Genomic DNA, 25,679 nt, shown 5'->3' with positions numbered 1-25,679 from the left:
GCTGTCTTTATATGCCATTAAAGGTGCTTGAATTTTGAATTTTTAGTATATCATTTTTGGGTTTTGTAGCATGCAGGAGCTGGATGAGAAAACATACATAGGGTGGTGAGTGTCCTGCATTGTGCGGGGGGGTTGGACTAGATGACCCAGGAGGTCCCTTCCAACTCTATGATTCTATGATTCTAAATTCTGTCTCAATAGGAAGAAGTTCCTGACAGTCAAAGTGTTTTCTCAGTGGAACAGGCTTCCTCAGGAGGTGGTGGGTTCTCCATCTTTGGAAATTTCTAAACAGAGGCTGGAGAGCCATCTGACAGAGAGGCAGATTCTGTGAACTTGGGCAGATGGTGAGTGGGTGGGCAGAAGGGATTGTATCCATGCTTGGTTCCTGTGGCCCTTTCTGGCCTGCCCAGGGAAATGCTGATAGCCATTTTGGGGTTGGGAGGTGAATTTCTCCAGTCCAGACTGGCCAGGTGTTCTGGTTTTGAGGGGAGGCACCACCTGGGCGTAGAATTCGGGCCACTGTGACGGGTAGGTAGTTGTGAATTTCCTGCATTCCACAGGGGGTTGGACTAGATGACCCAGGAGGTCCCTTCCAACTCAATGATTCTATGATTCTTAGAAGACTGAGGCTGTAGCAAATGTTAATGCATCTGCCTGATCCTGTATTCATACCTGGTTTTGCACAGACTGCTAAGGTTCATTTTTAGTTTGGCTCCCAACAAAATTTCCACGGAGACCGGTCCAACTCCCTGACAGCCACGGCTGCATTTGGTCTTAATTGGGGTTTCTGGACTCACAGATCTCGTCATTGCTTGGTAGGGATTAAATCCATCTGTTTTTTCCATACGAACCTTTCCCCACGTGGCATGACAATCCTATGCGCTAGACTCTCGTGTGGCATAAACATGTTACGGCTTGGCTTTTCCGCCTCCCGCTGTCCCTGCTGTATTTTGCCTTTGGGGTGCCTCAAAAATTGCATCAGGATCATCCCGCTGTTCTGCCACACCACAGCAGGCCAGGAGGGGCCCCGGGCACCGTGCCGCCCAGATGGCTCCCAGAAAGTAGGAAATATTTCTCTTTCCTTTTTTCCCAGCATTGTTTAAGGTTGGCGCCCCTTCCACACACACGCAAAACCCGACACTGGCCCCTGTAAACTTAGTTCTGGCATTTGGGAACCGGCAAGATTTTTTCCAGGGCATCCCTCCCCCGTTTCCTGCTCATCTGGAGAGCAGATGATCCTCTCTATTGCTGGACCCCCGTCTGGCCTTTCCCAGCGGCAGCCTGCGTGTTCTCAAAGCTTTCCTCCCACCCACTCTTGCGGCAATGAGAGCTGGATGCTCTCTAGCTCCTTTCTTCATGCTCCTTTCTTCACAGTGCAAGCTCTGAATTTCAGCCTGCTGTGGAGGGGTTGGCTGGTCCTCTCTGACAGGGAATCAGATTCGGGCAGAATCCGAGCTCAGAAAGGGCTGACCCTTCCTTGGTTTCCCTGCCGTGTTTCTTCCCATATATTGAAATGCGCAGTTTAATTTTGACAGCCGAAATGCTTGTAAGGTCACATCACTGCCTCGGTCCTTATCCCCCCCCCCTCTCCCACAGCTGGGGCACTTCTTCAGCTTGCAGGGAAGTGATCCACGGGTGTAAACAGGCAATAAAACCGTGCAAAGTCCAGAACGTTGTTTTCGTCAAACAAGATTTGTTCCCCGGTTTATAGGAGAGTCTTTCAGCCAAGCCGGGCTGCTTTCCAAGGTTTCGGAGGAGGGGGTGGATTTTAAAAATTGCACTTCACGCTTGAGCTGCTGGTTAAACAATAAGCACCCAATGGCTCAGGTACACCCACAGACTAATTTTAGCTCAGGAGAGTTTCTTTGGAGGCAAAAAATTATCGGGGAAGCTTCTGCAGTGCGTTGCTCATGTGCCATTCCACAGTGCACTGTGATATAGCGTTTTGCCCGTCTCCAAAACGGATCGGTGGCCAGGGCCGTTCACAGATCAGGATCCCATGTTCATGGTTATGCAGGTGCTTGTTCTCGAGGTCTTAGAATCCTAGAGTTGGAAGCCGCATAGAGGCCTTCTAGTCCAACCCCCTGCTCAGTGCAGGGACAGCCTAAATCATCTGTAATTTGCGTCATTTCCTGGAAATCATGTTGCTGGGGATGCCACAAGTTGGTACCGGACATGGCCTTGGGAAACTCCCGTTCTGGAGAGCAACCATATAGGAGACTAACGATAAACCAGTCTATAGGCTCTTCCAGCAATGCGTTTTTACAATAAATACAAATAAGCTAGCGGGTGGGAGAAGCCAATCTGAGGCCACTGGAGATGACTGTATTATCATTTCCACCAATACCATGAACAAGTTGCCTTCTGATGTTCTCCTGACATGCTTGGGCCGTGTGTCAGGCCTGGAGGTAAACCAAGGGCTTTCAGCAATCTAATCAAGACCCTGAGAAAGCGCAGCTCCAAACCAGGACAGCTGGCCCTTTAAACGACTGCTGTGAAGAAGGCAACACTTTGGCTGCGCCAGTGTTTGAGGATCCGGCACTTTTTACCGGGGCAACGTCTCAAGCCGCTCGGTTGCTATCCTCGGTCCTGAATCCAGCAAGCTGCGTCCTATCACCCTTTCCCATGAACCTGCTATCCATTTCCCTATTTGATCCCATTGCTATAGCCAAGGTCCCAGGGTCCAGTGGCTGACTGGGGAAGAAATCCTAAATGCTTGGCATATGTACAATAGCCTTTCCCTCTAACTCTGTTAGTTAGAACTCCTCCCCTTGGATTCTGAGCTGAGAATCCCCTGAAACCTCAGAGAGATTCTTCAGGCTTCAAGAAACTGATTGTACAGAGCATGTTTGGGAAGCAGAGCTGTGGACCAGGAAAAACATCGGAAGACGCCCTACGTTAATTTGCCCAGCAGTGCTCCAGGAAGGCCCTTCCAGAACGAAAGACAACATTTCCCTACCTATAGCTTGCGGAAGGCATCCTTGCCGAAAATTGCAACCATCTGCCCTCGGAGATGACGAGGAGGGGCTCAACAATAGAAGGGCTGTGAGCGTGGGAACCGAGTCGCAACTAATAACACACACACACCCATTCTGATGGCCTTCTCATTGGAACCCTCTTAATGAAAAGCATCCATCTGTGGTTTGAGGCATCGGGGATACCGGGGAAGGAAACTCACTCAGCACTGCAAAACGGGCGTCTTTCTGAAGTTATTGAAGTGCTTAGTTAGGCCGAGGGTGAGTCACCAGCAGAATCGGTCCAGCTCCCTCTTCGACCTGCGGAACAGGAGCGATAATAAAATTCTGGCTTGCTGTGCTGAGAGTTCACTCCCACCCCCCCGCTTTGGAAAAAATTGTGCTTTTCACCTCCGCTGCAGAGTTAAGGACCATTTCACTTACAATCAGCCCTTGCAGCAAGAAGTGATTAAATGCTCAGGGGTAATTGGCTTGGGTTGCCTAGATTTGAGAAAGGCAAATGGGCCCTTTGCTGTTAAATATCAAAGATCACAATTCGGGTAGGGGGAGAAGAAATCAGAACCGCCTTCTGTTTGGTTTAACGCGCAGTGTTTATTTAGAGCTCGTTTGAAACATAGCTGAGGGACAGTCTTGGATTACTGGAAAATATGTTCTAAACCGGGACACGAAAGCTGTTGTTTTCTTAAACAGCAGAATGAGTTTAAGGACTGTAGCCTCCCATGCGCATTGTTGAGCCTTTGTTCCTTTTCGGCTTTTGGCCTGCACCAAAAACAGACCGTCCCTGTCTGACCAGGAATCAGGTGTTGATCAGACTGAATGATACTGGCCGCTGGGCAGTTTGCCTCTTCCTTGTATCCTCCCGCCTTCATCTTTCCTAGCAACATTATAACGAAGTAGCGTTGGCGTCTACCAGTGTGGCGGAACGCTCCACCGAATGAGATCAGAGCCCTGCGGGATATGAAGCAGTTCCGCCGGGCCTGCGAGACCTAGCTGTTCCGCCAGGCCTATGGTCGAGGCCTAGAAACGACTTCATAGATGTCGGCTTCCCAGTCTCTGACCCGTCCAACGAAATGCCACCTGAATAAATCTATGATTCCTCCATGCGGCAAGAAAACAACTTCTTTTATGTTTAATTTCTCATTTCGAAACCTGACATTTAACGTCCGATTGGTACATGTTTAACCCTTTGCCAGCTGCCTTGAGCCTCCGGGGGAGGGCAGGGTATAAACTGAATAACAAAACAAATAAGCAGAAAATACTTCTGAAAAACCTCGCTACCCAGTTACAGAGCAGGGGGGTAAACAGTGGACATCCCACTGCAGTTTCATGATGCTCTGTGCCCGATAAGATCTGACCAGCCGGCCCTAAGAAAGGTCACACGATAGTTCCGCCGCTGAGGACTGGCATGTAGCCGGAAAATCCACAAGGTCTCCTGATCTCCTGCCTAGTCATGGCTCGCGTCAGAAGGAAAGGAGCTTCCTGGATTCCAGATCCTGCGAAAGGAATAACTCCCAGGGCCCAGCTTGTTCCTTGGCCTTTGCATGCTCTTCCTCTGCTCCCTTTCCCTCCCCCTGCCCCTACCCCGCAAGGAAGCCCTGATGGAAAGCCGTCCTTCACTTCTGGCCTTTGGCCTCCCTCCAGCCTCCTTTGACCATGACATTTTGCAAAGAGCAGTCTGATTTAAGACCCTTGCTTTGTCCTATTTTTATCGTCCACTTTGGACAGATGACGCCGGTTCAGAGCTCCCTCCTCCACCCTTCCCAGCCCTGGGTGCCCTTTACACTGGACGCATCCAACTGGAAGGGGGAGCACCACAGCAGTCGTATGACCCCCAACCTTGCACCAAAACAGTTAGAAATCACCCCCAACACACACACTCACACACTCCTAGGACAGCTTAATGAATAGCATTTTTCAAACTAAGGCCTGGGCAATTGGGAGTCTGTATACAGGGAACAAGCCTTCACAAAGAAACACCAATCTGGTTAAATGCTCATTTAGTTAACAAAAAAAGACTCCAAGCATCACAATGGAGGTTTCTTGAGGACGTCACAGGCATACGCCAATCAGTCCTGTGCTCACAGCTAGGTTTTGCTGCAGTTAGTTGCTTCCAGAGCTCGACCCAGGAGAGGTACATCTGAATGGTCCTCATTTGGCTCTGCTGTTCTAAAAGGGCTACATGGGTCTTCACTTATCATCTTCCACGCGTGCAGGAAGTTGCAGAAAGCAGGAAGGGCCTCTGGATCCGACTCCCGTTACCGCAAGGTCTTCAGGTTTGACCATGCCATCCATCACTCCGTCGCTAAGCTCCGAAAAACCTCTTCTCAACCACAAGTCTAAATCGTCTATAAATCCGGACTGCAGCCAGGGCTGGCGTTGAAATGCCATTGGGGCCATGCAGGGTGACTGAACTTTCCGCCCTGCCCGGGCCGCTAACAACCTGCTCCTTCAGAAGCACCTGCTGTGGTTCTCTCCAGGGTGAAGGGAAGAGGCCTCTGGAATGGGAAACCGGAACAGAGGACTTCTTTGATGAGGTCCGTGCTAGAAACCCAATAGCTTGACTGACGCTTGTGGAATACCGACCGTACAAGCAGATCTTAGCGCCTCGACGTCACTTTCTGATTATGAAGGCTCAGGATTACCGCCTTGCCGGCTGCAGATCTGAAAGGCTGCCTGGCCTGGTCTAGCGGAACGCTGTTGGAAGAGCTAGTTAATACTGGCTAATAGTTAATATCGATTCGGGTTTCCCCAACTGCTTGGAGAGGATCACTTACTTGAGAACCAGCATGGTGTAGTGGTTAAGAGCAGTGGCATCAAATCTGGAAAGCCTGTTTGGTGTCGTGGTTAAGAGCAGTAGGCTCTAATGTGGAGAACCTGGTTTGATTCTCCACTCCTTGAGATGCAGCCTGCTGGGCGACCTTGCATCGGTCACAGCTCTCTTAGAGCTGTTCTCTCACAGTTCTCCTAGAGCTCTCTCAGACCCACCTACCTCACAGGGTGTCTGTTGTGGGGAGAGGAAGGGAAAAGGACTGCCAGCCATTCTGAGACAGCGGAAGCCTGCTGGGTGGCCTTAGGCCAGTCATAGTTCTTTTAGAGATGTTCTCACAGCAGTTCTCTTAATGCTCTCTGAGACCCACCTCCCTCACAGGGTGTCTGTTGTGGGGAGAGGAAGGGAAGAGGACTGGAAGCCACTTTGAGGCAGCTGAAGCCTGCTGGGTGGCCTTGGGCCACTCACAGTTCTCTTAGAGCTGTTCTCTCACAGCAGTTCTCTTAGAGCTCTCAGACCCACCTACCTCACAGGGTGTCTGTTGTGGGGAGCCCTGCTGAGTGACCTTGGGACAGTCCCAGTTCTCTCTGAGCTCTCTCGGCCTCACCTACCTCGCAGGGTGGCTGTTACGGGGAGAGGAAAAGAAGGCGATCATCTGCCACTTTGAGACTCCTTTGAGTAGTAAGAAATAGGAGAGGAAAAAAACCAACTCTTCTTCTTAATCTTCTCTCTGGAAATGAAAATCACTCCCGGGCAGTTGCCAAATGTATCTTCGTTGCACTAAAAATCCGAGTCACTACCGTTAATTCAACGATTAGTTAAACACGCAGTGAGTCTGTGGTGATTGTAATTTAAATGTGATCTTCTAAATGATGTATTCCACATTTACTTTCCTCCAAAGAGCACAAAGTTCCCTTTTCTTGTCTATTCCAATTCCTGTTATATTATTTTGCCTAATAGCCTTTGCGCTAAGCTGACTTCCTTGAATAAACAGAACGACTGAAATGGGAGCAGGGGTGGAGCTAGTTCACCCTTGGCTTTTTGAGCTTTTAGAATCCTAGAATTGGAAGGGGCCATGCAGGCCATCTAGTCCAACCCCTGCTCAATGCAGGATCAACCTAAAGCATCCAGGATCAGTATCTGTCCAGCTGCTGCTTGAAGACTGTCAGTGAGGGGGAGCTCCCCACCCCCTTAGGCAGCCCATTCCACTGTGGAACCACTCTTGCTGTGAAATCCTTCCCCTTGACTAGCCGATATAGTTCTCCACGTAGTTTGAACCCATTACTGCGTGTCCTCTCCTCTGCAGCCAGCAGGAACTGCTCCCTGCCCACCTCCAACTGACCACCTTTCAAATACACCAAGAGAACCATCCTGTTCCCCTCTCAAACTCCACTTCTCCAGGTTGGACATCCCCAAGTCCCTCAGCCTTTCCTCCTAGGGCTCGGTCCCCAGGCAATCCCTGCTTATTTCTGTTGCAATAAACCACCTAAATTTCATCAAGAGTGCTCCTGATGGAGGAATTGCAGGGCACTTCCAAGCCCGTCTTGGGATGTGAGGATTCTGCATTAGCACCGTAAGCAGCGAACAAAAAACCAAAGGAAAAAAGCCACAGCAAAGGGATGCAGAGTCGGCCAGAAAAACAGCTTTAGGTCTAAGTGGCTATTGCACAGACGCCTCGAGGGCTTTCCAGAGCGACAATCAGCCTGACTCTCTCACGACTGTGGCTGGTTAAAGGTGCCCCGCAGAGAGTGCCATTCACGATCCCACGTAATGCTAGTTTAGCTTTAAAACCCTTCAGCCGCCCTCTCTCCCTGTATAATTACGCATCCTCGTACGACGAGCCCAGCCGAAGATCCCAGAATTAAAGCACCGGGGAAAATAAAAATAGCAGACTGGACGTTGAGTGGGAGGAGGAAACGCAAAAAAAAAAAAAAGGGATTTCAAATGGTAGAAGGGCCAAAACAAACCAGCAAAACCCTTATTCAAGACCGATTTTCTTTTAATTCTCTGACGGAGGATTAACTCCCGGGATGTCGTTTGCCACAAGCGCCTTGCATTCTACAGGAAGTAATTCCGCCGAATGAAAAACACGGCTTCGTTACAGACACGGCGCCAGGCCGGAGACGGTCAGGCGAGCACGAATCTAATTGAAATCAATGCGGTTTGGGACCCGGGAGATCAATAGGAGGTGTTGTGGATTTAATAAGTCTCCCACTGGATCGAATCAAACATACATCTAGGCCAGCGAATCCTGTGTTTAACAGCGGTCCCTTCCAGTTTCCAAATCTAGCTGGGGGAAAGGGAATTCGGGGGGATGAGTTGCAAAACCCAAGGAAGGTTTGGTCTCTGGTGGGCTTTGGTGGGAGTAACCCTGAATAGTCCTAGTCCTAGAGGAGATCAGTCCTAGAGGAGATCAACCCTGACTGCTCTTTAGAAGGCCAGATCCTGAAGATGAAACTCAAATCCTTTGGCCACCTCATGAGAAGGAAGGACTCCCTGGAGAAGAGCCTCATGCTGGGAGCGCTTGAGGGCAAAAGAAGAAGGGGACGACAGAGAATGAGGTGGCTGGATGGAGTCACTGAAGCAGTCGGTGCAAACTTAAATGGACTCCGGGGAATGGTGGAGGACAGGAAGGCCTGGAGGATCATTGTCCAGGGGGTCGCGATGGGTCGGACACGACTTCGCACCTAACAACAACAACAAACCCTGAATAGGACCTCACAGCAAATACCCACCCCACTCACCCTCCAACCAGCTTCAGATGTGGTTGGAGGAGGCACATGCCTTGAAACAGTTGGAATGGCTCAGTTCACACACAACATAAAACCGCGGTTACTCTGTAACTAGGGTCAGTCGGTGAAACCATGGTTGGGCTTGCGTAAGATTGTACCAATCCTAGTTTGCTGGTGTTCTAGCTGTATCTTTTGCTTTGCCCCCCCTGCCCTCCAAGCCTGCAGATTTGGATTCGGAGGGTTGTTTTTTTTTAACCGAATGAGACTCTCAGAGGTTTCTGTGTGGATCTTCCCAAGGTTTCCGAAATAGAAACCACAACCACTTGGGGCCCAAGTTGGGTCAGGGCCACGCGGGGGAAGGGAGAAGGGATTCATCTCTTTCACCCTTGTGTGTATTCATCCTGGATGTTCTTAGAAAACTTGGGGGACCAGGGAGAAGAAACCATGTAAGAGCCGCATCTTTTTGTGTTCATAGAATCACAGAATCATAGAGTTGGAAGGGGCCATACAGGCCATCTAGTCCAACCCCCTGCTCAACACAGGATCAGCCCTAAGCATCCTAAAGCATCCAAGAAAAGTGAGCATCCAATCTTTGCTTGAAGACTGCCAGTGAGGGGGAGCTCACCACCTCCTTAGACAGCCTATTCCACTGCTGAACTAGGTTGTTGTTCCAAGGAGCGTATTTTAGTTCAAACTGATTTCTGCTGCCAAAATGCTGTAGGACAGAAAAATTAAACCTTTTGTTGTTGTTTTTTTTTGTACTTTAAAAATGCAGGGGAGATAGACCACAGGCTTTCAAAGTCTTACAGTGTTCAGAACATGAGCCTTTTCTTCTAGGGGTGGCCAAACTCTCCAGATGTCCAGGGACTACAAACCCCATGAGCCCCTGCCAGCATGCCACAAGTTTATTATAATTTTTAACGTCCTCGTCCGTTTGGTTCCGCATGGTGTCACGTTTGGCCGTGGAGCCGCAAGCGCTAGAATCCATCCCTAGCGGAAAATGGGACCTCTTGTCCAGCCCCCGAGAACATCTGCCAGCACGGACTCTGAACCTGCCCAGAAATTTCCTGGAACAAAGAAAGAACTCCTTCGTGCCTCGCTTAATTAACACTTCCCATCCGACCCCCTTCTGTTCCAGGCCCTGCTTCCTTATGATCTCATCCAAGATGAGCTGTCTAGCACAGGAGAAGATCTTCCCGCCCCCGAAGACGCAGCATCTTTAAAGGACAGGAGGACAAGTGTCACAGCAACCACGCTGGGGGGTTCGGTTAGCATGTGTTCATGCCCCAGGGGGTCTGGGTGTATTTTGGGAGGGGGGAGGTTAATGGCATGTTGAGTAATTACTGTCTTTTACCCGTTCGTTCATCTCAATGCCAACTGAAGGCGAAATTGGAAAGGGATTCTTTTCTGCTGTTGCTAAAAGCCAAACAGAGAGGGGAAGAAGGTGCGATTAAATGCAGAAGTGCCTAGCTAAATGTGGATAAGGGTTAGGACAGATCTTTTGAACACAGGGTGAGAGCCAGTTTGGTGTAGTGGTTAGGAGTGCGGACTTCTAATCTGGCATGCCGGGTTCGATTCTGAGCTCCCCCACATGCAACCAGCTGGGTGACCTTGGGCTCGCCATGGCACTGATAAAACTCTTCTGACCAAGCAGTGATATCAGGGCTCTCTCAGCCTCACCCACCCCACAGGGTGTCTGTTGTGGGGAGAGGAATGGGAAAGCGACTGTAAGCCGCTTTGAGCCTCCTTCGGGTAGGGAAAAGCGGCATATAAGAACCAACTCTTCTTCTCTTCTTCTTCTATTTTGGAACTTTAAATCAATTTTATATAGTGTTTTAGCGTTTTGCGTCTTGTACTGGTCGTTGACCGAAATAAATGTAGCTGTCCGTCTGGGAAGAAGGTGTTGATTTGCAAAAGTTCTATCTAAAGCAGGTGTGGGCGGCTTTCCAGATGTCCATGGACTACAATTCCCATGAGCCCCCAGTTCATGGACCACAGTTTGGCCACCCCTGGTCTAAAGGCGACAGGGAGGCGGACAAAGCAGAGACTTCCCTCCAGAAAATGTCACCAGGACAAATCATATGTCAACATGCTCCCCGCTCCCAAAATGGCCAACGAGGGGCCTGGAGGGGGTCAGAAGGGGAGGGTCCCCGGAGTGGTCATGCACCCAGCTCTGCTTCCCAACCATATTCTGCACCATCCCACCACTTCCGGGGTTTCTCAAAGCCTGGGGAATATTTCAGAGGTTTCTCAACGGTAAACCGGTGGAGAAAGGCGGGCGTAAGGAACGCTGTGAAATCTCCCAGTGATCAGGGCTGAAGGCAAAACATTTAACCTTGCTAACGCCGACGCTCTTATCCGTAGTCTCCACGATGACTTTGAATTAGGACGACGGCTTGCCCCGTGCGTTTTGGCCAGGGTCCAAGTCATAAGTTATGCAGATGGAAGAACGGGGAGGAAAAAGGAGCCAGCAAGGGCAAAACTGCACTGTGTGCCTGATTCTACTCTCATGGGACTGGCACACCTCCAGCAATGGCTCACGCTCAGAGCTGTCTGCTCCGACGGACGGCAGTTCTCCCGTGCACAGGTCCTTTTTATCATCTGCTAACCGATCCTGTCAACTGGAGGAGCCAGGGATCGAACCCGGGGCCTTTGGCCTGCTCAGCCATAGTGCTACCAGCCAGAAAGGCCCAGCTTTAGGAAGGATCCCCCTGACGCCACCGTCCTTCTGCCTAGCCCACGTCCGCGAACACCCGACCGCCGGAAGGCGGCGAGACCAGACGAGAGGCAGAATGCGAAGCAAGTCTGTAGGGCAAAGAAGCCTCGTTGTGTGACAGCAGAGACAGGTGGCGGGGAGAGTGGCAGGTAGACGGATGACTCACGGGGCATCTCAGCATGTATGCATAATCGGAGGGAGCGGAGGAAATAGCACAGCGAAAGGCACGCTCGGCCTAATAGCGCATGGCTGGAAATGCTATTAAGGCACAGCGCGGGCTGGGTAAACAGGAAACGCGCCTGCCAGCCAAAGACTCTTAATCCGGAGCCACTTGCCTGCTCTCGTCTGCATTCAGGGCGACTGGAGGGAGTGGTGTGTGGGCGGTGGTGGTGGGGGGGGGACGTAGTAACCCCTCCTGTGCCGGGATGTGTACATAGCCAAGCATGCCCTCTGCAGTTGCCGGTGGAGGGTGAACGTTTCCTAGGTACTTTCCCGCATGGATCTAGAATCATCATCATATATTAAAAATGAACATGTGATGGGTACTTCCGACGACATGCAGGCCTGGGGTGGGAGGGCCTTCCTCCACTGAGGGCTAAGCAGAGGCTCTTCCCTGCCTCTGTGCAGGGAAAGAAGGGCTTATGGCCTTTCTGGCTGGCCTACCTACTTCCGCATGGGCTACCGTCAGCCTCTGCCTGGCCCCCGCCCTGCAGCTCCCTCTGGAGTGTTTTTTTCAAATATTCTGGGCCTATCGGTCGACTTTCTGCAAGCATCCTCGATGGAGTCATCAGAGCTCCAGGATATTCCCCTGCAGGGGAAAACCCTGGAGTGGCTTCGGGGCGATCCACTAGTGTTGCAGTTGCTGAAAATCCTCCCAAGCCTCCTCTTGGCTCACTGGGAGAGCCTCAGCTTAGCACGCCAAAGGTCCCCGGTTCGATCCCCGCCATCTCCAAGGAAAAGGATCGGAGGTGGTGTAAAAGATCTCAGCCAGTTGTCTGACTCAACTGGAAGGTAGCTCCGGTGACAGAGGAGATGCAGCTCAGCGGCAGAGACTCTGTTTGGCTTGCAGGAGGCCCCAGTTTTTTACCCCGGAACGGACCAGACTGGAGGTGTAACGAAGCAAGCAATTGAAAAAGCAGACACCCAAGTGGAGCCCAGAGCCTTGGAGACCAACGAAGATTTATTCAAGGTGTGAGCTTCCGAGTGCAAGCACTCTTCCTCAGACTAAGCTCCAAAAGAGAGTAAGACCAGAACGTCCAATAAAAGGGTTCTAGACGTCCCAGGCGCTGGGCAATCGGCACCTGCGTCCTACTTTCCTTGGCAAATCTCTGATTTTTAGTCTGTCATGCCTCATTAAAAGGTCCAGAGGAGGGAAGAGCAGGAAGAGCGCTTGCCGTTTCTGGCCGCATTTTTCACAGCCTGATGCGCGTGACGTCCCTCGCTCTGCCAAGGTATGCAAGATCTTAGGGGAAGAAACAGCAGCAGATCTTTAAAGGATGGCTCAGTCGGAAGCTGGTAATAAAAAGCTGCGTGTGCAGCTGCAATCTTCTAAGGACCCCTCCTACCCGTGTGTCGGACGCCGCAGAGACGTTCTGCTAACAGGGGACCCCCTCTCTCGCGGCGGGTCTGGAAAATGAATAACGGAGCCCTAAGAAAAGCGGCAAGCCTTCAAGCCGACCCGTTTGAATAGACTCTACTTGTGGCCAGCCTCCAAGCAAACACAAAGGGGAAAACTGCCTTGAAGAAGAAAGAAGAGACATTTTTAATCTTTTTCTTTTCACTGAAATCTCATTCCGGCGCGACGTTGCTGAGAGCTCGCATGGGGGGGGGGGGGGGAACACACGAAAAGATCATCTTTGAGGTGCTTCGATTCCATTCTCTCCCACCCCAAAAAAACCCTGCCTTCCAGGATGTGCATCACAAAACATAATCTGTTCTAAAAACAAGAAAGGGTGCAGTGGAAAAAGCTGGGACAGAACGAGCCCCCGCTGTTCCCTTCTCCAGCAGCCGATGATGCCAAGGGGAAAGCGTCAAAACAAAATTTCCCCGGACCCAGTTCTGGGCGTGACGCAGCTGGGTAAGTCCTGCCACAATCCACGTGAGTGGCAGGCAGGCTGCTCACAGGCAGACTCTTGGAAGATGGCAGCAGGTAATTTCACGGATGGGGGGGGGGAGGAGGGAATCACAAGAAGTATCCCCCTCGGCCCCAAAGTTTTGCCCTGCAATCTCTATAACAGATTCTCTGAAAACCAAGTCAAGCCTTTGGAAACCAGCATCGGAGTCAGTGCAGAGAGAGTGCAAATAAAATATTATTGTAAGCATTCCCCTTTGCAAGGACAGAATTCTGTCCTGTTCATGGAGGACCACCCCTGGGCTTAGGTCAGATGTTCTTCTGAATTTAAACCACTTCTGCATATTTAGACCCCTGCACTGCTCATCGGGCTTCAGAACCGGCTTTGGAGACCACCCCTGTGCAGCAGGGACTACAACGTTGCACGAGGATCTCGGCGTCCTGGGTTCGAATCCCCTCTCTGTCACAAAGCTCTCTTTCTCGGCTTCACCTGCCTCGCAGGATCACGAGGGTATAATAGGGAAGGGAGAACCTTGTTTGGCACTCTTGAGCTCCTTGGGGGAAGGGCAGGAGGGAAAATGTGCTAGAGAGATCAGGTTGGACACCCCCCCCCAATAAAAAATCCTGAAGCATTAGAAGCCTTGCTCTTTCTGACTAAACCCCCCCCCCCCTCCCAAAAGGAGTTGGATGATTGCCGGCCAGCACAGAAACAACCAGGGCTGGCAGCCAGAGTATGATTCTCCCGGAAAAGTCAAACAGCCTTTACGCGACAGATCGCTGACCTGTGGAACTCCCTGCCGCAGGATATCTCGCTGGTGACCAGCTGAGATGGCGTTAAAGGGGGATTAGACAAACTGAAGGGGGACTGGCAGGAAACATCTCAGGACTCAGTGGGAGACCAGCCCTCCGGCGCCTGTGTTGGGAGAGGACAGGGCCCTGTGCCAAGGGGTTTGACCAGGGGTAGTCAAACTGCGGCCCTCCGGATGTCCATGGACATCTGGAGGGCCACAGTTTGACTACCCCTGGGTTTGACTCTCCCCATCTTTGCCGGGGCCTGTGGAAATGACAGGGCTTTGCGTCTACTCTGGCTGGACACCATCCAGAGTGATGGTTGCCTGTTCCACACTACAAGTGGACCAAGACCTTCATCTGATCCATTTCCTTGTGTCCGTAATGCGAAACGTGATTCGATTAAGAAGATAGGAGGAGGAAACTTAATTGTCATCTTCTGCGGCTTGTGATTCTCTCTCTCCCCCCCCCACTCCTCCCGGGACAGCACTCCCGACAGCTGGAAGGTTGCAAACAGATGTCTTCTGGGGTGGGAGGAACCCAAACCATCAGAAGCAGCTGAGATCTGCTGGCAACCCACGCTCGGCTGCCATTTAAGAGGGCTGTGAGGAAGGAGGGTTGTCAAGAACGGTGCTGAGGGAGGGGGGAAACGCAAGGCTTTTCACGCCCCACACCCCCAGCGCTTGGCTGAATTTAGCTTCTTGGGAGCAGAGGCCAAGGTGCGACCGGACACGGGAGCGATGCCAGCGGAGGAGGTGGAACTTGGCCTTCGAAGATTCACCAACCTCTCGGTTACTGGAAAACGCTTTCGCAGCAGACCCGGGCATCGGACGGCCGCGCCCGAGGCAGGGCAGCCCACCCGACGCCTGCCAAGGCCTCACCTCGCCCGTGGGGGCCTCAGACTGTGCTGGACCAGCTATGGGGCAGCAAGAAGCTTCAGACGTCTCCTTTCTGGCTCAGCCTCCCCCGGGCAACTTTCGAGGAGCAGTTTGTGGCTCCAGAAAAAACCAAAGGGCATTCCCCCCCCCACTCCCCCCCCCCCAGGAGTGCTCCAGATCAGATTGGGAGATGCGTCGTTGAATGCGGCTTGCTTTGCGGGAGAAAAGAAATCCTGGTTATGCGCAAAACGGGTTGGGGGTGGGAGGATCTCCCCTTCCCCCCGAAAGCAGAATCTCAGGGAGAAAAGCAAGACTGAAGCTTTCTTCGGTGGCACGGCAGACAACTTGCAAACTGTTGATTTGACGCTGGAGAGTGCTCAAGTGCGCTAAAAGCGTGCGTTCTCGTGTGTGATATTCAGCCGAGTGGCTGTCGGCTTAAAGCCGCTTTCCTTGACTTGTTTCTTCCACTGAGGAACTCCTGAGACATTCTTCAGGCCTTGAGAAATCCCGATCGTGACGGAGATGGTTGGGAAGCAGAGCTGTGGACAAGCCCACCAGGGACCCTCCCCTTCCCACCCCCTCCAGCCCCAGCATTGGCCATTTTGGGAGCATCACCACATATGGTCCTATCACCTGCTCCACATTTAGCAAATTTTTAAACATTAATTTACTCCCACCCGTTCGGGAAACCCAGGGCTGTCGAGAAACCCCAAGCCCTGGTTGAGAGGCACGTCATAAGCAGCAGCTTTTCAAGGCCTTTGGGATACCAGAGGCAGTAAACCCGGTTCCCTCCCGGCTTTGTCAACTCTCAGGGGCCAAGCGGGGCCAGAAAGAAGTTATTTTTTGTACACGTTTACCTACAGTCTTGGACTGCAAGGCGAACAAACCGGTCAGTCCTAGAGGAGATCAACCCTGACTGCTCTTTAGAAGGCCAGATCCTGAAGATGAAACTCAAAGACTTTGGGCTCCTCATGAGGAGGAAGGACTCCCTGGAGAAGAGCCTAATGCTGGGAGCGATTGAGGGCAAAAGAAGAAGGGGACGACAGAGAATGAGGTGGCTGGATGGAGCCACTGAAGCAGTCGGTGCAAACTTAAATGGACTCCGGGGAATGGGAGAGGACAGGAAGGCCTGGAGGATCATTGTCCATGGGGTCACGATGGGTCGGACACGACTTCGCACATAACAACAACAACCTACAGTCTGGAGAGCCCTTGGGATTCTGAGCCGTTTCTGGAGATGGACACGGTTAGGCCCACCCTCCTATCCACGGACAAGCAGGACGGGCTGAGCAAAATCAGCTGACCACAACATGACCCAGGGAGCTCCATGGCTGAGTCAGAATTTGAGCTCAGATGTCTCCAGCCCCTAGTCTGACATTCTAACTCCCACGCACTTAATAACATGCTTTCAACGCACTTCAGAATTAGATTCCCCTTCCCTTTCTGCGCTCTGTCCCTTGCTGCTAGGTTTCTCCGGCCTGCGATTCTAAGGGACAGGCTCATTGACTTGGAAGGCCAGAAGGTGGGTTCACAGAGGTCAATGACGACTGCTCGGATTTCCCTCCGGCTCCGGAAACGCTGGGATTCTCCTTTGGTTGGCCAGAGTGGGGGAGCAGGCCTCTTACCCCAAGCACAGGGGGGGAGAGAATATGGAGCAGCTAGTGAGAGCCCGATCCTAGGACTCCCCTCCAACTCCTGGGGCAACGAAGCAGAAAAGGGGTTTCTCCTTTCTGTGGAGCACAAATGGGCCAAACACCCCCACAGCCCCCAAACATGGATGATTTCCTTCCCCTTTTGCACATGCATGCTCAAATTCCTTCAGGAACTCTGCGTGAAAAGAAGGCAGGACAGTTCTTCGAGCTCTTGTATTGGAGGACCAAGCGTAAGAAATGATCCAGAATTCCGCCAGGAGCCGGAAAGGATGGGGGGCCCTGACTTTGTGTAAGCACCTGTGACATTTTTGGAAGCTTCGCTGAACGCATGAAACCAAAGTGCCCTTAAGCTGCTTCCGGCCCCACCAGGCTGTTTTACCTGCCCCCTGGCAGCCCCAGGAAATCTGAAACGAGACACGGTGCTGTTTTGTTTTGTTTTTTAACGAGGGAAAGTGAAACGGGCAAAGGGGACCAAAATAAAAAATACATGTTTTCGTGTTTGGCAACGAAAGACAAGCCATACCTGTACAAATCATACATGCAGCTGGAGAGAGAGACAGAGAGAGAGAGAGACAGAGAGACAGAGACAGAGAGAGAAACATGAAGTCGGGAAAGCACCCTGGCTTCTAAGTACGTCTGCTACAGAACGGCTCAAGCTCTTGTTTCTGGACAGTGCCAAGAACGAAGGCTGCCCACGCAGCAGTGCTTTGATTTATATCTTTGTGGCCAAGCCCAGGTTCGAGGGAGCGACCCAGCCAGAGGGGCGGGAGACGGCCATCTGGACGGATCCCCGAAGACGCCCTCCCTCACGCTCTCCTTTCTTGGTGCGCCAGGAAGTTCTCCCTTGGACAGAATTCCCGTCTGGCCAGGGACTGCCCCGCCAGAGGACCGGCCAGCACACCCTCAAGCCAGAAAACGTGATGGATGTGTCCACCCTGCGTTCTCGACTGAAACACCCCCCCCTCCCAATCTTGTCCTGGCCACTTCCTCTTCTCCCGGCTTCTAGGCTTACAAAGAGTCCGGTTTCACCGCTTTGCAGTCGCATGTGCGTATGTGGACAGGCTCCAGGTGCCGAGATGCCAAACGGCAGCTGCTTCTCCCTCCCCCCCTCCCCCCGGCTGCTTGGAGCCTCCCTCGGTATTGCTGGACTCTTGCAAGGGTGGCTGGAAGGGGAGGTTTGGGGCTCAAGTGAAGAGAGCCAGTTTGGTGTCGTGGTTAGGAGTGCGGACTTCTAATTTGGCGTGCCGGGTTTGATTCCCCGCTCCCCCACATGCAGCCAGCTGGGTGACCTTGGGTTCACCCTGGCACTGATAAAGCTGTTCTGACTGAGCAGTGCTCTCAGGGCTCTCTCAGCCTCACCCGCCTCACAGGGTGTCTGTTGCGGGGAGAGGAAAGGGAAGGGATTGTAAGCCGCTTTGAGACTCCTTCGGATAGAGAAAAGCGGCATATAAGTACCAACTCTTCTTCTTCTTCTTCAGTAATATCAGGGCTCTCTCAGCCTCACTTACCCCACATTGTGTCTGTTGTGGGGAAAGGAAAGGGAAGGCAACTGTAAGCCGCTTTGAGACTCCTTCGGGTAGAGAAAAGTGACATATAAGAACCAACTCTTCTTCCTGAATTTCCCTAGGAGAAACAGCTGTGGACAGTGGCAGAGACAGAGTCAAAGGGATCCTGCCAGAAAAGTTATCTAAAGAGGAGAAGAATGAAATCGGTCGATAGACCAAAGAGGTGGAGTCACTAAACCTTTTTCTTGATTCTTTCCTCTCTTGGTGCCTCCACCTAGAACGCATACAGTTGCCCTGGGAGTATCCCAGATTGGTCAACAAACCCTTTTCCGCTTGGGGTAATTTCAAACGGAGCCTGCATGACCCGGGACCACGGATGCAGCAATAGATAAGCAACATGCGATAGAAACAGGGATGTTTCTTGATGCAGCTCTCCGTTGGTCCCTGCAAATGGAGAGGCGTTTTGCAGGCACAATGGATCATCTCAATTTTTGACCCTTTTCTAACCTCAGCTCCCTGCCCAGCTGCCAGAGCCCCTTTCTAAGCACAGTGGGCTTGCACCAAACCAAATCTGGGAGGCATCACAGCCAAAACCTGGAAAGAGGACGATGCAGGGACGAGGTGGCATGGCTGCTAAAAAAACCGAAAGGGACACGCTCCGGTTTGGATGCCAAACCGAAGCAAAACACTCAACGTGGAAGCAAACCAGGGACGCCCTGGGGCGGGATGGCCCTCTCCGCCCTTGCTGTGGACGCCCTTGCTCTGAAATCGGCACAGCACCGCCCGCGGTGGCCACGTGCACGCTGGTTTATAACCGGTGTGTGAGCAAGCCTAGGCACAAGGCGCATAGCCTGGGAGGGCTGAACAGGGCCTTAGAATCCGCACTCGGGAAGAGGAAGCCCATCTAAGGCATCGTCCCAACACAGAGCAGCCTGTGTCACGTGGGCACAGCACGGGCCGGCTTCCTATCTGATCCGGGCCGCTATTGCTCAAGGGCCAGGCGCTCCCCCTGCGCTCTCCCACCCCCCACACACCCCCACGTTCAATTTTCCGAAAGCCGGAGGGCTTCTTCTCTGCCCTTGGTGGGAAGAGCACGTGTTCCTCCCGAGAACCCCACAAGTGACCTCTGACACGCCCCCCTCCACACACACACACACACCCCCACACACACAGAGACACAGGGAAAAGGCGCATCATTCCGGCTCCTGCCCTTCGGCACCCCAATTCCGACCGCTCTCCGCCCCCCGCGGTCAACAACGAAGGATCGTCTCGTTCGTGTTTATCTGGAGGCTGCTTGGGAACTTTGCGCGACAGCCTGGTTGCTGAGAGGACCGCTCCTTCCTGTGAGCCGCCTTAAAAAGAAGGGAGGAAAGAAAGGGCTCCCTCCGGGATCACGCAGCAGCGAGGTGCGCGTAGCAGCGACAGAAGCAGGCGGAGGGTGTCCTTGAGGAGGTAAACATCGCCTTGCGATTGCTTTCTCTGCTGGCGCCTTCTTCGAGTTACTCCCAGGGCTCTGCAAATGAAGGGGTCTCGTTCCGGGTGGGAAAGGAGCTCACGGCCCCCTGAAGACGGGGGCCGCCTGGGGCAGACGCTGGAGTCCGATGTGCGGCCAGCCGCTGGTTCTTGCCATGCAGCTCCACAGATTTCCCGGGTGGGCTTGTCCTCTTGCTATTCGGAACACTGCTGGCTCGATAAACGGGGTCCCGTCGCCCCCACGCTCCCAGGCCCCGCCGTCTCCGAAACCACGGAGGGGGCCCTCCGAGCCTCCCCCCTGCTGTCACGGGGCGCGTGAAAAAAACTCTGGCCACGCTCTACCTGCTCGGTGGCGGTGGCGGCATCATAGCGCTCCCTGCTCCAGGGGGACCGGCTCGCCCTGCTGCTTCTTGCGCTGCCTCTGCCGCTTGGCCCGCCAGCAGACCAAGGCGGCCACCAGCAGGCCCACCCCGAAGACGAGGGTGGCCACGGAGACCACCTTGGCGATGTCCATCTGCGGCCCGTTGATGGTGAAGGTGATGCACGTGGCCGCGATGCCGATCACCAGGGAGACGATGCCGAAGGGGAAGACGCAGCGGTACCAGGACTTCTCCGTGCCCCCCGTGGCCAGGGCCAGCTTGTTGAGCGTGGCCGTGGAGTCCGTGGCCACGGCCACCGGCAGCCCCGGCTTGCCGCCTTGCAGGCAGGTCAGCGAGTTCGTCTTGCAGCCCATCATGCTGGCGAGGGGCACGGCCGCGTCTGCCCACGGCAACCCGGAGGGGGGCAGTTACATCGGGGGAGAGCCCCTGCTCTCTCCCCTGCGTGCGGACGGAGGAAGGAAGCAGAGCCGTCCGTCCCCCCCCACTGCTGCCTTTCCGTCTGGCTGCTGCGTCTCTCTCTGCTCTGAGCTCGGCTCCGGCCAAGTCTTTTGCTGCGACGTAGAGCAGGGATTGGCGAGTGGGAGGTGTGATCTCATGCCAGGAGGCGGGAGCTTCCAGCGGGTTAACTGTTTCAGAGGCTGCCGGCAAACGGCTCCCTGGAGTCCTGCCGTGACGACAGTCTTCAAGCTCCACGGAGGGGCAGGAGCGCTGGCTGTCCAACGGCCGGGGAACAGGTTCCAGCTCTGTTTAAGGATGTGAGTGTGTGTGCTTGTGCTTGGTGCAGTCCTGTGTGAAGGCAGTGTACAGACACAGCCTGTGTGGCTGGTTGACCCCTGGTTCTTTGCCGTTTCATTGCAGCTTTGTTTCTTAAATTGCTCTCTGGAACAAATTCGGACCAACACGCCTACTGACTTGAATCGGTCCTCTTCAAGAGACGGGCGGAAAATTGCCGTGGGGGATGCAAGCGGTGTCTCTTGGCAAGGGGCAAAAGATTATACTCGATCGACAGGCCGTGTGGTGCGCTGGTTAGGGGGCGAGAACAGCGTCTGGGAGACACAGGTTCAAATCCCCACTCTGCTCCGTGGAAACTTGTGGGGCGACCTGGGGCCAGGCGCTGTCTCTCTGCCTAGCCTACCTCACAGGGTTGTTGTCGTGAGCATAAAATGAAGGAGAAGGGATCTGTAAAAGGACAGCCGTCAAAGCAACTTCGGGTTTCCACGGGGGAGAAATTAAGTGAGTCGAATCCAACAAACTTTGCCGGTGAAGTTTAAACTCGCTCAAGGTTGCCACCCAATTTGGCCGGGGAGGGAGGATACACTGTTTCATGGGGTTCAGTCAAAACCTCGAACCCTGGGAAGGCCAAAACGTGGCTCTCCAGATGTCCATGGACTACAATTACCATGACCCAAGACCTTTTTACCTCATTTTTTAAAAAGGACCTCACAGTGGTGCATGCCATCCTCCTCCCCTCCCCTGTAAACCCCTCTCAGTTTTCCAGATGGGTCTACGGTGGCTACCTGGGGTTAAAAAGCAGACTTGTTTTTTGAAACCTGGCCAAGGAGAGACGTGACCCTCCATCCCTACCGAGCAAACAGATCAGCCAGCAATGGTTCACAAATTCACACCAAGAAACCCTTTCCCTCAAAACCTGTTTTCGGCGCCAGGATCGGCTGTCAAGAAAGCGAAGTAATAAGACTTTTAAAAAACACAAAAACCTTGTTTACTCACAATATTGCCATGTGATCTCTTACTTTCCCAAGGGATGAGAAGGTCCAAGCTCAAAGGCGACTGGGTTTGACTTCCTGTAGAGGAGAGAAGGAAGAGGAGAGTTTGTTAATATTTGCTTTGTCAACAAATATCGCCTGGTGGTCCGGGGGAAGCAATAAGGCAATTTTACATAGTAAGTCCTAGAAAAAGGACCCCTCTCCCTACAGGTTCCTTTGCTTCCAGCCAGCACAGTCTCCCTAAAGTCCTCTTTTTCCCATGCATACCTGTTCCCTTGACCTGAGCAGGTGGGATGGCTCCTTCTCCAAATTCTGACAAGCCATTAAACCAAAGCTCTACGTGGGGACCCATCTCAGTCCCCCCCGAGGAAGCATCTCCACCCCTTAAAGAACACACCGATATTCTTTTTTTGGACCCCGTCATCATAATCCAGATAACATTACAGGAATATTTTTAAAATGAAAAACAACCCTTTGGATATCTATCAACTCCCAATGGAATGAGCACCTTAATCTGCCTGCGGAAGAACAAACGTGGAAGCCTGCAGGGGAAGAGATGTAGAATCATAGAGTTGGGAGGAACCCCCAAGGTCATCTAGTCCAGTGGTCCCCAACCTTTTTTAGGCTGGGGACCGGCAGGGCATTGGGCCGCGGCCGCAGGGACCGCGCCCGCGCGGGCCACGCCCACGCTTCGGGCCGCGCCCGCGGCCGCGGCCGGGGATTGGGCCGCGTCCGGCCGCGCCCGCCGGCCGCACCCGCGAGCCGCGCCCGGCCGCGCCCGGCCGCGCCCGCCGGCCGCACCCGCGAGCCGCGCCCGGCCGCGCCCGCCGGCCGCACCCGCGAGCCGCACCCGGCCGCGCCCGCTGATCGGGCCGCACCCGCGGGCCGCGCCCGTGGATCGGGCCGCGCCGGCGCGGCCTGCACGGGCGCGGCCCGGACCTGATTCCTTCTCCCCGCCCTCCCGCAGTAAGTAGCTTCCCGGGCCGCAGGCTTGCGGCCTGGGAAGTTTTTTACTGCGGGGGTGGGGGGGCGGGGAGAGGGAGCCGCGGCCCGGCGCCATGGCCTTTGCGGCCCGGCGCCGGGCCGCGGCCCGCAGGTTGGGGACCACTGATCTAGTCCAACCCCCTGCACTATGCAGGACGCTCACAACTACCTGCCCACCCACAGCGACCCGAACTCCATGGCCAGATGATGCCCCTCCACCACCAGAATCTCTGGCTTGGAAGAAATTCGTTCCTCAATCCCAAAGTGGCAATCAACATTTCCTTGGGCATGCAAGAAAGGGCCACAGAAGCCGAACACGGGACAAAACCCTTCCTGCCCACCCACTCACCATCTGCCTGAGTTCACAGAATCAGCATTTCTATCAGATGACTATCTACCCTCTGCTTAAAAACTTCCAGGGAAGGAGAAACCCCCCCACACACAAGGAAGCCTTTTCCACTGACTGAGGGACCTCTCTAACTGTGAGGAACTGTCCAGAAACAAACCTGTAACCCCTGCAGCTGTTTTAGGACAGGCATAACGTTTCCTTACCAACCCTCTATTGGTCAGTACAGAGAAAGGCATTCTGTCTTGGCACAATTGTCATCAAGGGCAGCCCCCTATAAGGCGCATCACAGTAGTCTAGCCAGGAAGTCTCTGACCCGATGGGAATCAGGTCTTTGAGCATCTGCAGAGTCCCTTCCAGCCAAGAAACTGCAGCCGGTATTCATTTATCTGAAAATGCTTCTGCCGCAGAGCGAGAGATTAGCCGGCAGGCTTGAGATCCATCAACTGCATCCTCCCCATATGTCAGTGACGAAGCGCTTGAGATTTCTCCTTGTGGGCAGCTGCTAATTCGCTCCATCCAGTCAGTGCCGGAAGCCATTAGGCACTGTCACAAAGCATGAGACAAAGAACCGTCCTGCCTGCATTTTGTTATCTGAAAATATTGCTTTCCGAGGATGCCCGAGCAGCCGCTGTTAACCGGGGGCAGGCGAGGCGGAAGCCCCCACCCCTTGCTTGGCACAGAAGGCCCCTCCTGCAAAAGGACGCTGGTGTTTCCCAAGGGCCTTTCCCTTGTCTCTTTCTCAAGTCTCCGAGGCAGTCCAATCACCGCGGGCAGCTCAGCCTCCACCACCAGGGAGCTGTCCAGAGTACCAAACTCACCCTCTGCCTCCTGTGGGGGGAGAACCTCTTTCAAGACTTGCGTTCTGGAGGGCGGAGAATGCCTGGTTTCCTCCTTAGGAGAAGTCTCCAAGGGGAACTGAGGACACAAGCAGGAGCTCAGTGGTAGACACACACATACCCGCCCAGCATGTAGAAGTTTCGGAGTTCAGTTCCTCACTGTTTCCCTTTTAACCAAGTTAAACCAGCGGACCTGGGGACAGCTCCTCTCTCTGTTGGCTTGGAAGCCCACTAAGCTACCGGAACAGTTAAGACGGAGCCTGGAAGATCTCTGTGTGTCTTTCAGGGACATCTGCTGGCAGTGCGTTCGCTATGGTGGATTCATAGAACCATGGAGTTGGAAGGGGCCACACAGGCCATCTAGTCCAACCCCCTGCTCAACACAGGTTCATAGAATCATAGAGTTGGAAGGGGCCACACAGGCCATCTAGTCCAACCCCCTGCTCAACACAGGTTCATAGAATCATAGAGTTGGAAGGGGCCACACAGGCCATCTAGTCCAACCCCCTGCTCCATGCAGGATCGGCCTCAAGCGTCCAGCTGCTGCTGGAAGATGGTCAACAAAGAGGGGGGAGCAGACTGTCCCCCAGTGCTTCTCCTCACCCTGAATAGGCCTGCCAAGGCTTCAGCAGGCCTTTTGGGGAATGGCGTGTGGTAGGAGGGGTCTAGCACTTGTTGTATTGTTAGATAAAACGGGCTTTGTTCCTAGTGGGGAACTTATTTCCATATTGGAGCCCACGGACTGAAGATTTCTTGTGTTAAGAAAGCTCCACCCTTAGCAGAATACCCAGGATTTTGCCTTCTGCATTCAGAGTATACACGTGTGCCCACTTAGTCAGTCATGTATCTGATGGAGTGGATGCTGGTGCATGAAAACTTTGCACACCAGTGTTTTGTTTGCAGAACGAAGTTTGAGTCCTGTGGCCCCTTGAAGACCAGCAAAGATTAGTTTCTGGGTATGTGAGAACTGAGTGACTAAGCAGCCAATATCTCTGTTAAGTCCCAGGGGTTCCATTGTCCTGCATGTTCGAACGACTTTGAATGCAGCCACTTCTAGTTCCAGTCTGTTTCCAGGATTCCTTTGCACTAAAACTGCTACTTTCCAGTAAAACAGCTACTTTGTTTAGCTTTTCAAAACATTCAGTTTACTTTGGCTTTAAAAATTCTTTGTCCTTCTTCTGCAAGAGACCAAGACTGCACCCCCTTTAGAGTTTTTTAGTCACCCTAAAAGAAGGAAGCAATTCAGATATCAGTGTGCATGGGACGTACCCCATTCAATGGCTCAGGGGATATGCCGAGGGTGACGGCAACAAACAAGCAGGTTGGAGGGCCGCGTTGAAAGAGATCCAGGGCCATGTGTGGCCCACAGGTTGGGGACCCCTGCCCTAGGGGGTCTCCTAAGCTATTCCTTAGTTTGAAGGCCTTCAGGTCTGCCCCACGGGAGAGAGTCCAGAAAAGCTTCAACTCAGAGGCGCCGGGACATGAATACCAAGTGAGATGCCCACCTTGGCACTTTTCACCCAACCCTCTCGGTTCCTTCAAGAGTGTTACGCCAGACCTCCCTGGGCACACAAAGACGGCTCTGTTTAACGCCCTCTCCTTCACTTGGCCCCATTCACACGCTGCTGGTGTCCCTTCTCCTCAGAAGGCCTCTTAGCCGCTCTGCCTCAAGCTCTTCCAGGAAAGAAAGCGGGGGCCACCAACCTCCCTGCCGTGCCACCAGCGTCCCCCCCCCCGCCATTTAACCCACCCGCTTCCATATTTCTTTTGAGAGATGTTCTCTACCAGCAGGGGAAAGCTATGGACACCAGGCTGCAAATCCAGTCCACGGGCCCGGTGCCGCTAGAT

The 25,679-nt window shown here is 53.3% G+C and overlaps 2 protein-coding genes across 2 annotated transcripts in view; both read right to left on the bottom strand.

Annotated features, from left to right (window-relative positions):
- The window catches only part of CCNF (cyclin F), a 56,149-nt gene extending 34,419 nt beyond the window's left edge, over window positions 1-21,730 (bottom strand). Inside the window, exon 1 of the mRNA XM_077316531.1 lies at window positions 21,667-21,730. The gene's annotated coding sequence lies outside the window, so the exon portion shown is untranslated. The remainder of the gene's footprint in view (window positions 1-21,666) is intronic.
- On the bottom strand, window positions 17,003-20,469 carry LOC143827268 (transmembrane protein 100-like). The gene has a single exon (XM_077316711.1). It carries the CDS (start codon window positions 20,292-20,294, stop codon window positions 19,923-19,925), a length of 372 nt encoding a protein of 123 aa, XP_077172826.1. The 5' UTR covers window positions 20,295-20,469; the 3' UTR covers window positions 17,003-19,922.
- Window positions 21,731-25,679: the final 3,949 nt, after the last annotated feature.

The sequence above is a fragment of the Paroedura picta genome, chromosome 17, assembly GCF_049243985.1.
Source record: "Paroedura picta isolate Pp20150507F chromosome 17, Ppicta_v3.0, whole genome shotgun sequence".
Classification (NCBI taxonomy): domain Eukaryota; kingdom Metazoa; phylum Chordata; class Lepidosauria; order Squamata; family Gekkonidae; genus Paroedura; species Paroedura picta.
Note: the sequence above shows the minus strand (reverse complement) of the source record. Positions and strands in the feature narration are given on the sequence as shown.